General features: G+C 32.5%; 1 protein-coding gene across 3 annotated transcripts; it reads left to right on the top strand.

Annotated features, from left to right (window-relative positions):
• Positions 1 to 3,716: 3,716 nt before the first annotated feature.
• LOC134725826 (tubulin polymerization-promoting protein family member 3-like) lies at positions 3,717 to 10,634 on the top strand. 3 transcript variants are annotated; one of them, XM_063590029.1, is made up of 4 exons: positions 3,717 to 3,972; positions 6,514 to 6,718; positions 6,906 to 7,074; positions 8,103 to 8,415. In XM_063590029.1, the coding sequence occupies exons 2-4, from the start codon at positions 6,519 to 6,521 to the stop codon at positions 8,283 to 8,285; spliced, it is 552 nt and encodes a 183-aa protein (XP_063446099.1). In that variant the 5' UTR covers positions 3,717 to 3,972; positions 6,514 to 6,518; the 3' UTR covers positions 8,286 to 8,415. The 3 variants fall into 3 exon arrangements, with proteins under 3 accessions (XP_063446099.1, XP_063446098.1, XP_063446097.1); XM_063590028.1 differs by lacking the exons at positions 3,717 to 3,972; positions 8,103 to 8,415 and adding exons at positions 4,735 to 4,781; positions 10,314 to 10,634; XM_063590027.1 differs by lacking the exon at positions 3,717 to 3,972 and adding an exon at positions 4,735 to 4,781.
• The last annotated feature ends 1,643 nt before the right edge of the window (positions 10,635 to 12,277 follow it).

Here is a 12,277-nt window from a genome sequence, read left to right as displayed (position 1 = left end):
TTTATATTGCATGAGCTTGTGAGTGCAATATATGTTCTACGAGGGACAATATTCATGCTATAACCCTTTTATTGTATAGCAATATAATATTGAAAGTTAAAATTGGTTTTAACTAAGATTTTGTTATTGATGACGTCACTACTTTTGAAGATTTATTGCACTAGTGCAATATTAGAATTTATTGCAGGCTAACTTTTTGTCAAGCTTTCGACTTTTGTCGAAAAAGCGAGACTAAGCGATCCTACATTCCGGCGGTGGCATCCACAAATATTCACTCTGTGGTTAAAGTTTTTGAAATTTTAATAACTTTCTTATACTTGTTTACTTCCAAACATGGACAGAAGCTTGTTTATGATCACAAGATAGTATCAAGAAGGTAATTTTGTAAAAATAAAATATTTTTTTTTCCATATTTTACTTATAAATGGACTTAGTTTTTCTGCGGGGCAACAGTACATTCACTCTGTGGATAAAGTTTTTAAAATTTTAATAACTTTCTTAAACTATCCTGGGTTTGAACCAAACATGGACAGAAGCTTGTTTATGATCAAAAGATAAAATACAGCATAAATTTTGTAAAAAAATAAATCAGTTTTTTCCGTATTTTACTTTTAAATGGACTTAGATTTTCTGCCAAGAAACAACACATTTACTCTGTGGTTAAATTTAAAAAAAAAAATAACTTTCTTATACTGCTTTTAATTTGTACCAAACTTAGATAGAAGCTTGTTTGTGATCAAAAGCTAGTATTTAGAAGGAAATTTTGTTAATATTTTGTACAGGTCTGTGTATCTGTATTTTACTTATAAATGGACTTAGTTTTTCTTCCAGTTAACTTTACATACAGTCTTCAGTTAAAGTTTTTAAACATTTATTAGATTCATAAACTATCCTGTATTTTTACCAAACTTGGACAGAAGCTTATTACAATCAAAAAATAGTATTAAGAAGAATATTTTTATTTTTTTCCCCTCATTTTTGTTGAGCCAGTGATTTTCAGCAAAAGTAGGCGAGACACTGGGTTCCGTGGAACCCTTACAAATTTGTGTTACTTTCTGTGGGAAATATTACATTGCTATGCAATAATATAAATTAATGTATTAGTCCTGGTTAATGGACAATTACTTTTAAGTAAAATCTTTAAATTTGGATTACCTCCCTTACACTTCTTTTAAATTATTAAATTTGTAATTATGGTTGCAAACTCCATTGGAAATTTGAATTAAGATTTTGACCATTTCTTGGCTGAAAGAATTGTTTTTATGAAAGAAAAAAAATGTGTGTGTGTGGGGGGGAGGGGGGCATTTTTTTCAAAAAAAAGGTGTGGTGGGGGCGGGGGCAATTCGTAACAGCACAGTGTATTGCACAATAGCAATAAAATGAATATAAATTCAAATCATATAACCAATTCTAAGCTAAGTTCTTTGACTACAAAGAACTTTTGTGTCTTATATTTTATTACAGGGTTGGACCTCTGTAGCTGTATACAGCTGTGCTCGGCGAAATAATTTATTGTCATATGAAATGCTTTTAGTTGTTTTGAGAATGTGGTGGTGTTTGCAGCTTCTGAAAAAGCTAAGTCGACTCCAGCATCACATGTACATGTCTATTACTGATAACAGTATGTTGAGATCTAGATGTCTTAGCTTGTTTATTGTGTTATAGGTTGCTGTCTCATTGACACACATGTATATCCCCTTTTTATTTATCAAAGACATATCATATAATTGGACATTTGTACTTTAAATAAAGTTTCACACTCCTTGTCACCATATTAATAAAATTGAGAATGAAAATGGGGAATATGTGAAATAGAAAAATTCCCTAATATTAAGCTTATTTATATATATATATATAGTCTCCAACAATTCTTTATGATATTGGACTGGGATCAGTAAATGTATATCTCCTTTATTGAACAAACACTCAACTGATGGGAAAATACACGTAATTCATATTGATATGACATGAATTCATTGATGAATCAACTGATATGCACTGGTAATGAAATTACATTTTCATTTAATAAATTATTTTTACTTGTTCCTGAATATATTTTGTCACATTTTCTCATTCAAGTATGGATTATATTAGATATATTCAGCTCGTACAGGTACTATGAGTGACTCACGAGTACATGTAGTTGGATATCGAAACAAAATGCCTTAGTCTCTGGAGTGAGGTACTAGTCCGAAGTTCGTATGTCTTTCTAACTAGTCTTTTCTTTTCCACTCTGAAAAAATATTATTATAACATGGAAAATCTGATTATTTGTGTGCATTAATTGTGTTGAATATGATTACTAATAAATAAAGTACAGACGAAAAAGCTGCAAGGATATGTTATGAAAATATGCCTTTATGATAACATCGATATGTCTTGAATTATCTATCATAAATAAGCTACTTAGCCCAAGCGTGGAAACAGATGTTACAAATATAAAATGCATTTAATCAGCAGTTTTTATAGATAAGAAATAAATTATTTTTACTAAGTTAAATTGATGAATTTAGAAAAGGTTATCTATCGATTTTGTTTGCGTAGGTGGTAAAAAGATAAACGTTCTATTTAACTCTAATGTAGGATTTTGTGCGTGATGTAGAGGACTCTTCGGAGGTATAAGTACATTGGAGAAGCAAATAATCAGTTAAAGACATCCATGTTTGTTCCAAGTGGTCCCATATTTTATTCTCTTCCAGTGGGGTAGATCTCATTCAAAAAGACCCACTATATCTCAGAAGCATGGGTTCGAATACCGGCGAGGAAAGAACACAAAAATTTTCGAAAGCAAATTTACTGATCTAACATTGTTGGGTTGATGTTAAGACGAGTTGTATATACATCATCATTAGTATATACCTTGAGCTGTCAAAATACTTCATTAATTATGACTGTTTAATTTATACTGTGTAAGGAGTTGAAATTGTCATGATCAGTGAATCAATTGGTAAAAAGGTTACGAAATGAGGCATGTGAATTACATAAAGCCAGTCTGGAACTAGGTAGGAAAGGGAAAATACAATAATGTGGTTCACCACATCAGTTGTTACACAAATTTGTATGTTTTATACATATTACAAACCAATATGATGTAGCATATCAATTACCAGGTATTAACACATTGTATTATATTTGTACTATATCTGGCGACCATCTTTAAATTTAGATCATCGGGAAAAGAAACCAAACACGTTTGTTATAGTATGAAATAAGGAACATTCGCGCATATAAACAATAAGCGAAGTTATTTCTGCCTTTTATCTGTAACTGTATAGTTGTTGATTGTCTTGATTTATTTCTAAAAGAAACCATAAAAAAATACAGAGAAACCACTTCCTAAAATTAGTAATGGTTTCTGAGGGAATCTATTAGCCGTACACGGATGAAAACTAATATGGTAACTCAAGAGCAGATCGGCTATTAACTTTTTATGTTTTACCGGCACTCATTTCAAATATCTTCGACACTTAATAAAAGTTGAAAACGTTAACAAAAAATGGGTGTGTGTACTCTTTCAGCATGTCGAGAGGAGTATCGATCAATATGCACAAATCGATAAATATGATAATGAAATGGGAGCACTAAAATGTTGACATGTAGCTATAGAAATATTATTGTATAAGATTATACACACGACTGGCAAATCCGCTCATCAATTTCCGCTTATGAACCAAGTTTTCCTACATGTTTTCAAGTGCAAAATAGTTTTAGTCAATTTTAAATCTTAACCTCTCACGGAAATATTTGTAAACGTTTGTAAAAGTTTTCTCAAATTTAGAAATTAACCAGAGGAAGTTTACTCATGCGCTTCTACTATTATCATAATATATAGCTATAGAGCGATAGAGACACATTGAAACCAGTATCATCAAGGTTTTTTTCTGAAGACAGTGTCACGTGTTTGTCAAAGTATACCAAGAAGTTAATTGTTTATAAGCTCTCTGGAGTTATCCAATACACTGACTGAAGACGGTAAGGCATGATGTTAATTATATTGATTGCTTTTTAGATGTTTGTGTAGTTTGTAAATATGAATTTCCTGCCAACTTCCGATAGATATAATTAGCAATGTACTTATTGCAAAATGTTATTTATTATTGTTCAAGTTGTCTGAAAACAGATATTTGATCCTGATAATTGTTATGCGGTGCATATATACAATTGTATGAACATTTTGTACTTTTAAAAATATGAGCGTTACAGCAAGTTTTAATATCGGCATCTGGATTTATGTGTTTGCCACTCGCGTATTTTTCATAATTTATCTGAAAACAATATCTATAAATGATAAATGTCGAGTGTGTCATTTCCATAACAACTGTGTATATCATATGTATATGCATTGGGAGTATCCTCTGTAATACACAATATTCATCATGACATCTCTATTATATTAATATTATATCTCTCTATATATAATATCGACTGCAAACATGAATTTTCCCAATGTATCTATATATATGTCAACATCTAAACAAATATGTCCCCTATGGCACACACACATGGTATACATTAATTCTATTATACTAACATTTTGGAAAGAGTATTTTCTCCTCTCCAGACCAGTGGCTTTTAAAAGACTTTTTTTAATTTATGTTAGGACAATAACAATGTTTATTTATATCTCAGTTTGCGTGTATACATGTTTTGTTTAAATGTACTTCAATCACTCTAATCATTCGAATCATTTACTCTGTTTTGTAATTGTGTATAATTCATTTGATTATCATCATGCATGACAATCGTGGTGCCCAAAATTTGCCTGTTGCTCAAATTTATACGTAAGTCTGATAAAAATATTCTTATCTTAACTGGTTGTAAGAATAATTAACGATCATTAAAGGAGGCGGATTTTTTTTGGAGGGTCCCCCTTTTTTGGGAAAAATCACTGAAGCATGACTGGTTTTGGTCCCCTATTAGGCAGTCAGCGGGCCCCTACTTATGAAACTTTCTGAATCCGCCACGGAAGATGACACACACTATATATTGGAAGTTCGCGGGAATCTTATCTGGGTTGGGTTGGGTCTCAAATTAATGCGACTGTACGTGATATGTAATAACCATTTGATGCAACTTGTGTACCATGCCTCTATCGGAAATTGCAACATACTTGTTTAACCCTCGATCATTATAATTATTGCTCCTATAATTTGATTTTGTTGCAATGAAATATATGTAGTATATCACCTCCCTTTCCCAGATTTGTTAATAAGCCCCTATTATGGATTACAATGACAAATCTTCTCGAGCTCTCCCTCCTTCTTTTTTGTTGTGTGTGTGTGTGTGGGGGGGGGGGGGGGGGTCCCACATGTATGTGCCACTGAAAGCTATCTTGAAGTCAACAAAGTATGCCTTCTAATATTATCACATTCACTGAAGAATAATTAAGAAAGGCAACTATTTTGGACGGAATATCTTTTTTTCTCCTCAGTTTTCTAATGTTTGAAACTGAATGTTATTGTCATCAAATGTTATGTTCCATGTGCAACTCAAATAACTATGGCCACACCATTATCGTCGATGTGCAATTCCTATTTTGACAATTTATATAACTAACTGTCGACGACGAAAAGAGCCAGTTAAGTTACTACTCGACTCGATCCATACGTATAATTATTACGTAGCTCTGTACAACTCCAGCACTTTACTTCAACCTTTATCAAACTAATCATGTCAGTCATCTTTTTTGGTCAAATTTTAAAAGTCAACTGCCTTTCCGATTGTCACTGTACTGCTCGGCTCCATATATGCGCGTCTGTCCATCACATGAAAAGATTATCGTTTTTTGTTTACATTACCATCGTTATATATTGTAGCTGCTAAATTTGTTTGCCTTTGAGAACTTGAATTGAAAACAAAAGGATAATATATATAGAGTCCTATAGAATAATAGGTAGTTTCGTTTTTGATACTGACTATATCTGGAATATCTAGACGAGCCCGTTAGAAAATATCAGGCAGTAAGATCAAAGGGAAAATATACGAATTACCGATAAACACATATATGCATTTATTTTGGTGTTAAAGTAACTTAACAAAGGGCGTGGTACATATTTTGCAAATGATGCAGATTTAGCATTGATATTGTACGGCTAATTAGGACTAACTGCACTGCAACTATATAAAAACAAAGAGATGTGGTATGAGGTATGATTGCAAATTAGACAACTTTATCCACCAAAGTTCTAATGAAGTTAATGTAAGCAATTATAGGCAACCGTACGACCTGCAACAGTGAGAAAAAATCCATACCGTGTGGTCGCCTATACAAATCATGCAAATAGAACATAATCATTTTGATTCGAAATTCGACATGATTCTACACGTTTATGACGATACGTCATGCAAGTTCACATTAACTGTTAGACATTTATCCAATATCTTCCCAAAAGGATCTCTTGTGAAGAGTTGTCTCATTGGCAATCACACAACATTTTATTTTTATATCCTAGTAAAGCTATATTTGTTAATATTGAGAAAGCATTTAGACACATTATGTATTCTATTTTTCAGGCAAAATGGCATCTGGTGGCGAGATTGACGATGTTTGTGAAGTATTTAGAAATTTCAATATTCTCAATTCAAAAGACAAACCCCCAAATAAAATGACTAGTAAAGCATGGGGTAAAATGGTTCAGGACTGTCTAGGGAAGGACACCACCATTAGACAGAGAATGGATAGCAGTGTATTTCCTTACGTCCAAGATAAAACAACAAAGTAATTATATTGCCTTTTATTTGTATTGGCTAATTTAAATAGCTTAAATTCCAATTCCAAAAATGATGAGTAATTAGACATCAGATTAACGAATCTGAATTGTATATTTTTTATTAGTACAACGTACTTGTTCGACTTTTATTAAAAACTATAAGATTCTACTTTGCTTTTTTTTTCTTTTCGACAGAACACTTGATCTTACAGATAAAGCCAAAGTTGATAAAGCCCTCGATAAGATGGCTGAAGTTTATAAGGAATGTAAGCCCAAGGAAGAAAAAGACACACCAGTGGCTGAAGTCCGACAAAAACTTGTGAAGAGAATACTTGATAAAAAAAATCCTGAAGTACATGCTACGGTATGTATAGAAGAAGATTTTTATTAAATGGGTTCACAATGAGCATAATACACAATATCTTAACAAACAAATATTGTTCGAGACTCTAGCAGAGACTTCAATATATAGGAATAATAATATAATATGATTTTATTACAGGCGTTTTTGGCTTTCAACATATTTTCACTTATTCAGTGTGTTTTTCTCCATGGTACCATGTATAGACTGTAGAAATGTGTGCTTTACTTTCCGTGGACTCTTCGGTAACCTCACTCACACTACTAGTACTAACTGAATAAACATTGGCTGTTAACATATATAAAATATAATATGAATCGGTGAAATCGATGCACATACTTATTTGTCCTTTCTTCTTTGGAAATTAAAGTTTGATAGAATGTCTAATTTGTTGTGCCAAAATTATCTCGTTTTTCTTCCATGCAGCTGTAGGATTCTTACAATAGTATTCATTAAAGTTGATATTGTTACATCTAATTGTAATTGGTGAAAATTGGAATACCGTAATTTGGTCACAAACTTCAACCTATATTAAACTTTGTGAAATAAACTTATTATCCGAAAATAACTTAAATATTGTGTTTTTACATTCTTAATTCTATGAAAAATTTTCATTACTGCTTTTTAAAAATGACACATTGCAACATGACAGTATTTATGTTGTCATTTTGTTAAGTTGTTTGTTGGTTTACCATTTTGCATACAAATACGGAAATATTTCAAATGCTGCAAGACGTTAGTTTAGATTATATATACTTAGTATACGTTTAGTTGATGGCTGTAAAAAGTGTTTGCATCGAAATTGTGTGTGCTATAACTTCACCTTTCAAGAACTGCTATAACTTCGTATAACTTCGCCTTAAACTGCTGGTTCGAACTGTTTTGTGCTATAACTTCGTCTAACTTTGCCTTAAACTGCTGGTCCGAACTGTTTTGTACTATAACTTCGTCTAACTTCGCCTTAAACTGCTGGTTCGAACTGTTTTGTACTATAACTTCGCCTTGGACATGCATGCTACATTGTATTTCAGAAAACGTCTGCTACAGGAGGGGTTGATCGGATGACAGATACTTCCAAATATACAGGGGCTCATAAAGAACGATTTGACGATTCAGGAAAAGGGAAGGGTGTAACAGGACGAGAAGATCGATTTGAAAAGTCAGGTTATGTCGGCCAGTATAAGGGTGCCGGCACTTATGACAAAGAGAAATGACTTTGCTGAGATGCGTTTTTTTGTCAATATTTTATGCAAATATTTTTTAACCATTCAAATATTTATAGTTGTTAGTACATTTATCTGTTCAACTTGTATATAGAATCTCTGATTAAATTCAAAACTTATATCATTATGTCATTTATACGCAGTCCGCCGATAATTTGTCATGTCGAGACTCGTAAAAAACCCGCAGCTTTCGAGGTTTAAATTGATTTCATTCCTGAAATGCATGTCTCGCAATAATGTGAAAGCCACGTAGAAAGTGCAAGAAGTATCATGTCCACAACTAAATTCTAACGTTCCGACACGATTGAATGGACGGTTTTGCATATTTATGCGCAGCACTACGGATTTTTTTTGTGTTATTAAAATTTGCTGTTACAAAATATTAGAAATTATTATAAATTTAGGAATGTATCTCCCTCATGCAAAGCTCTGATTCCTTTCACGGATTTGGCTATACTTTTTGGACCTTTTGGATTATAGCTCTTCATCTTTTATATAAGCTTTGGATTTCAAATATTTTGGCCACGAGCATCACTGAAGAGACATGTATTGTCGAAATGCGCATCTGGTGCAAGAAAATTGGTACCGTTAATTTTATTACAGCATACGATTACTACTCGTCAAATAACTAGACATACGTATTTCTTTACTAGTTTCATAGCAATTATTATCACTTGAATCTTTGTTTAGGGTTAGATTAATACCAATTTGAAATGCCCATTCGTTCCGTTATACAGGCGCTGGGGAAATGTCTCCCCTTCTCTCTCTATATATATATTTGTTTGGTGTTTTTAATTTTTTTTCTGGTGAAGTTTCTTAATATCTTGACTTATTAACACTCATTAAATGTGTTCTTGCTTTTACTCATACAATGATAGCAATTTTTTATTACGTTTCTATTCCGAAGTTACCGGAGGGGGTAAACGGACCTATGCTCTATAACTCAAATACCACAAGAGCAACTGGGTTCAAGAAAAATACAATACAATGTACTCCACCAAAGTTAACTACAATATTATACTTAGATAGTACAATAAGAAATAAATGCTGAGCAGAACGAACGGTATAACAAAAAACAATGAAGAATTTAAATTCAGATGCCTGCTCCACGCTTGTACATTGAAGCATTTGAGGCACACCGTGCTTTTTCGTCACAACAACGTCAAGTATATGTAATTTAGTCTTTCATTTATTTCATAGGAATCCTGTTCTTCCTTTGTATTTTTTCAAATTACAATTTACGAAAAAATATCTATGTGGACCGCAATCTACATACACTTCTCTAAAACATACTTAAAAAAATCCTGCGTTTGTCATTTATTCATTTCACAAAGCAACATTCATACATTTATAAAAAGGGATCAGGCTTCATATCTATTTTAAATTCGCTTTTCATATTACGTCGTCGACGCTTGTTATAGTATATAAACCACATTCCATGTGCATGATAAGTTTGTTTCAAAGATACGATGAATAAGTTTGCAGCAGATACTTCGCCACGACGGAAAATGGAATGGTAGTTCAGCATGGTACATTAACTCAGGTATTTTCCATTCTGTATTTATGCTGATGTTACCATAGCTTTTGATTTGGCTTTAATCAACTACGACGGCTTTCACTTTAGTTTTTTGTTTTGTTTTCTCCATTATAATGATTAGAACGAGACACATGTGAAATAAGGAGGAGAATTGTAATACTGTTATATGCATATTTTAGATATCTTCAATACTAGTATACAACACAGTCTGTTGTGCTACAAAGTGCCTGTACAGAAAACGCGCATGTCTTTACGATTTTATCAATATTACTTGTGTTCCGAAGTTGTCGAAATAACTTACTCAGGTTCTTCAGAAGTAGGATTGTCTTTGTCTCTAGATAAAATGTACTAACTGGTTGAAAAGGCAATAATAACTGCTTACTTTTGAGAATGCTTTTTTAAATCAAAATTTACTAAAGAATCGTGTTGGTGTTTCAAACACTAGTAAATATAGGACACTAACATTGTTTTTTTTTCTACAGAAAATTTCAAAGACAGGGAACGTTAGTGGATTGACAGATACGTCAAAATATACAGGGGCTCACAAGGAGAGGTTCGATGAATCTGGCAAAGGAAAGGGTATTGATGGAAGAGAGTATCGATTTGAAGATAAAGGTTACGTCACAGGATACAAAGGAGATGGCACAAAACAATAATGACCATGCACACACACAATGCAAATAATGTACTTTCATACACTGCAGCAGATATTATAAATATATGTAAATAGCGTATGACTATCTATTACCATTTTTTTGTCAAACAACGGGTAATATTATTGACAAAATACAAGTTTAATACGATGTGTTTTTGTAATTTGATTGAAAAAAGTAAGTGAATGGTACTTTTAAACGTCAAATCTTTTTATTTTGATAAATACACAAAACAACGAAAAATCGACTGTCTGCGGCTTGTATTTATCCATTGACCTTGACCTCATTTGCCTGGTTCAGTGACTGATTATTAACTATGCTGGTGTCTGGTTCATTGCAAGGTCTTCAAAATAGCAATAATAAGAATGGAAATGGGGAATGTATCAAAGAAACAACAACCCGACTAAAGAGCAAAATACAACGAAGGCCACCCATGGGTTTCCAACGTGACAGCGAGATTTAGTTTTTGTTCTCTCAACGCCCAGTAGAAATTATATCATGCATATTCAAGACGGAAGCAAATGTTGTTTTTCGCTCGCAGCTTCACATGACAATGGCATGTTTATTGGATACAATTGTTTTAATCGCCTATCCTGTTCGTGTACTATACATTTAATGAATAATAGGTTCCCAAATATTGAAAAGAGGAGTGGTTTGCATACCAGAGAAAACAATTAGTAAATTATCTATGTAATTTTTAAATGTGCTGTACGTTTATGTGTCCTATATAATATCAACCAACTTTGTTTGCTTCTTCAAGAAAACACCTTTAAAATTAAAAACAAAGGCACACCCGACTGAAAAAAACAACAACTTTTGAGCAACTAAAGGCCAGTGTACGTCCTTCAGCAATTGTAAAAAAAAGTACAGCTATATAGGAGGTCCCGATATGACAAATGTGCTGGAAACAACGACCGAATTATTACGAACAAGTAAACGAAAAATACATATGACAGACAGCAATAAAAGACGGCCACAGAATTACAGGCTCGTGACTTCAGACAGCAAATAAAGACTGATGATTGGTGACTGTTAAAGCAGTTGAAAATGGTTTGATTCATCTGATTAGTACAAACCACACACGTAAAAATTACCTGACATAAAAGGACAAACGACATAAAGTATCTCAAAGAAAAGGCAAAATATATATTTATCTATATAGGACTACAAGTTTTCATAACTGTTTTTAAGCAATACATTAAAAATATAACTTTTAACCGAACACAACTATAATGAGTGTAATTAAACCGTTACAGCTGTTTTCCTAATGATAGCAAGTTAAAGGTTTGGTTTGCTTGCTTTCTTTGTTTGCATTGTTATTGAGATTGACTCTAAAATCAAAATGAGAAGGCGGAATCAAAACCTGTATATTGGTAAATTTGATTGTTTGATATTGCCAATCAAATTTATGAATATAATGTATACAAGTTTAACTCCACCTTTCTGTATTGTTTTCAGACGTCAATTAATAAAGAGGCTTGAGCAAACATTAATACAAAAACAAAGCAAGCAAATCACACTTTTAAAGTTGCTAGCATTAGAATAACAGCTGTCAAACAATATAAAAAAAAACGTAACATGGTGTTTAAAAGATGATAAGTTTTAAGAGTAAATAATTCAAAGGAGTAATGAGTTTACATGGGTATTATCAAATGGTATAGCTCTACTAACAACATAATTGTCAGAATTAAGATATGATATCCCGAAAATTCAAAACGGAAAGTACCTTATAAAATGGCAAAATCAAAAGCCTTTACACAACAAATTAAACGAAGGGATAACAACTGTCATAT

Source organism: Mytilus trossulus, chromosome 7 (assembly GCF_036588685.1).
Source record: "Mytilus trossulus isolate FHL-02 chromosome 7, PNRI_Mtr1.1.1.hap1, whole genome shotgun sequence".
NCBI classification, from domain to species: domain Eukaryota; kingdom Metazoa; phylum Mollusca; class Bivalvia; order Mytilida; family Mytilidae; genus Mytilus; species Mytilus trossulus.
The sequence above is the reverse complement of the archived record's forward strand: the minus strand, read 5'-3'. Positions and strand labels throughout refer to the sequence as shown.

Bases quoted from the DNA above. Each gene is read 5' to 3' on its own strand.
- LOC134725826 (XM_063590027.1), top strand. From the start codon at position 4,736: ATGACAATCGTGGTGCCCAAAATTTGCCTGTTGCTCAAATTTATAC. The intron at 6,719-6,905 runs GTAATTATATTG...TCTTTTCGACAG, and splicing joins GTCCAAGATAAAACAACAAA to AACACTTGATCTTACAGATA. The intron at 7,075-8,102 runs GTATGTATAGAA...ATTGTATTTCAG, and splicing joins ATCCTGAAGTACATGCTACG to AAAACGTCTGCTACAGGAGG.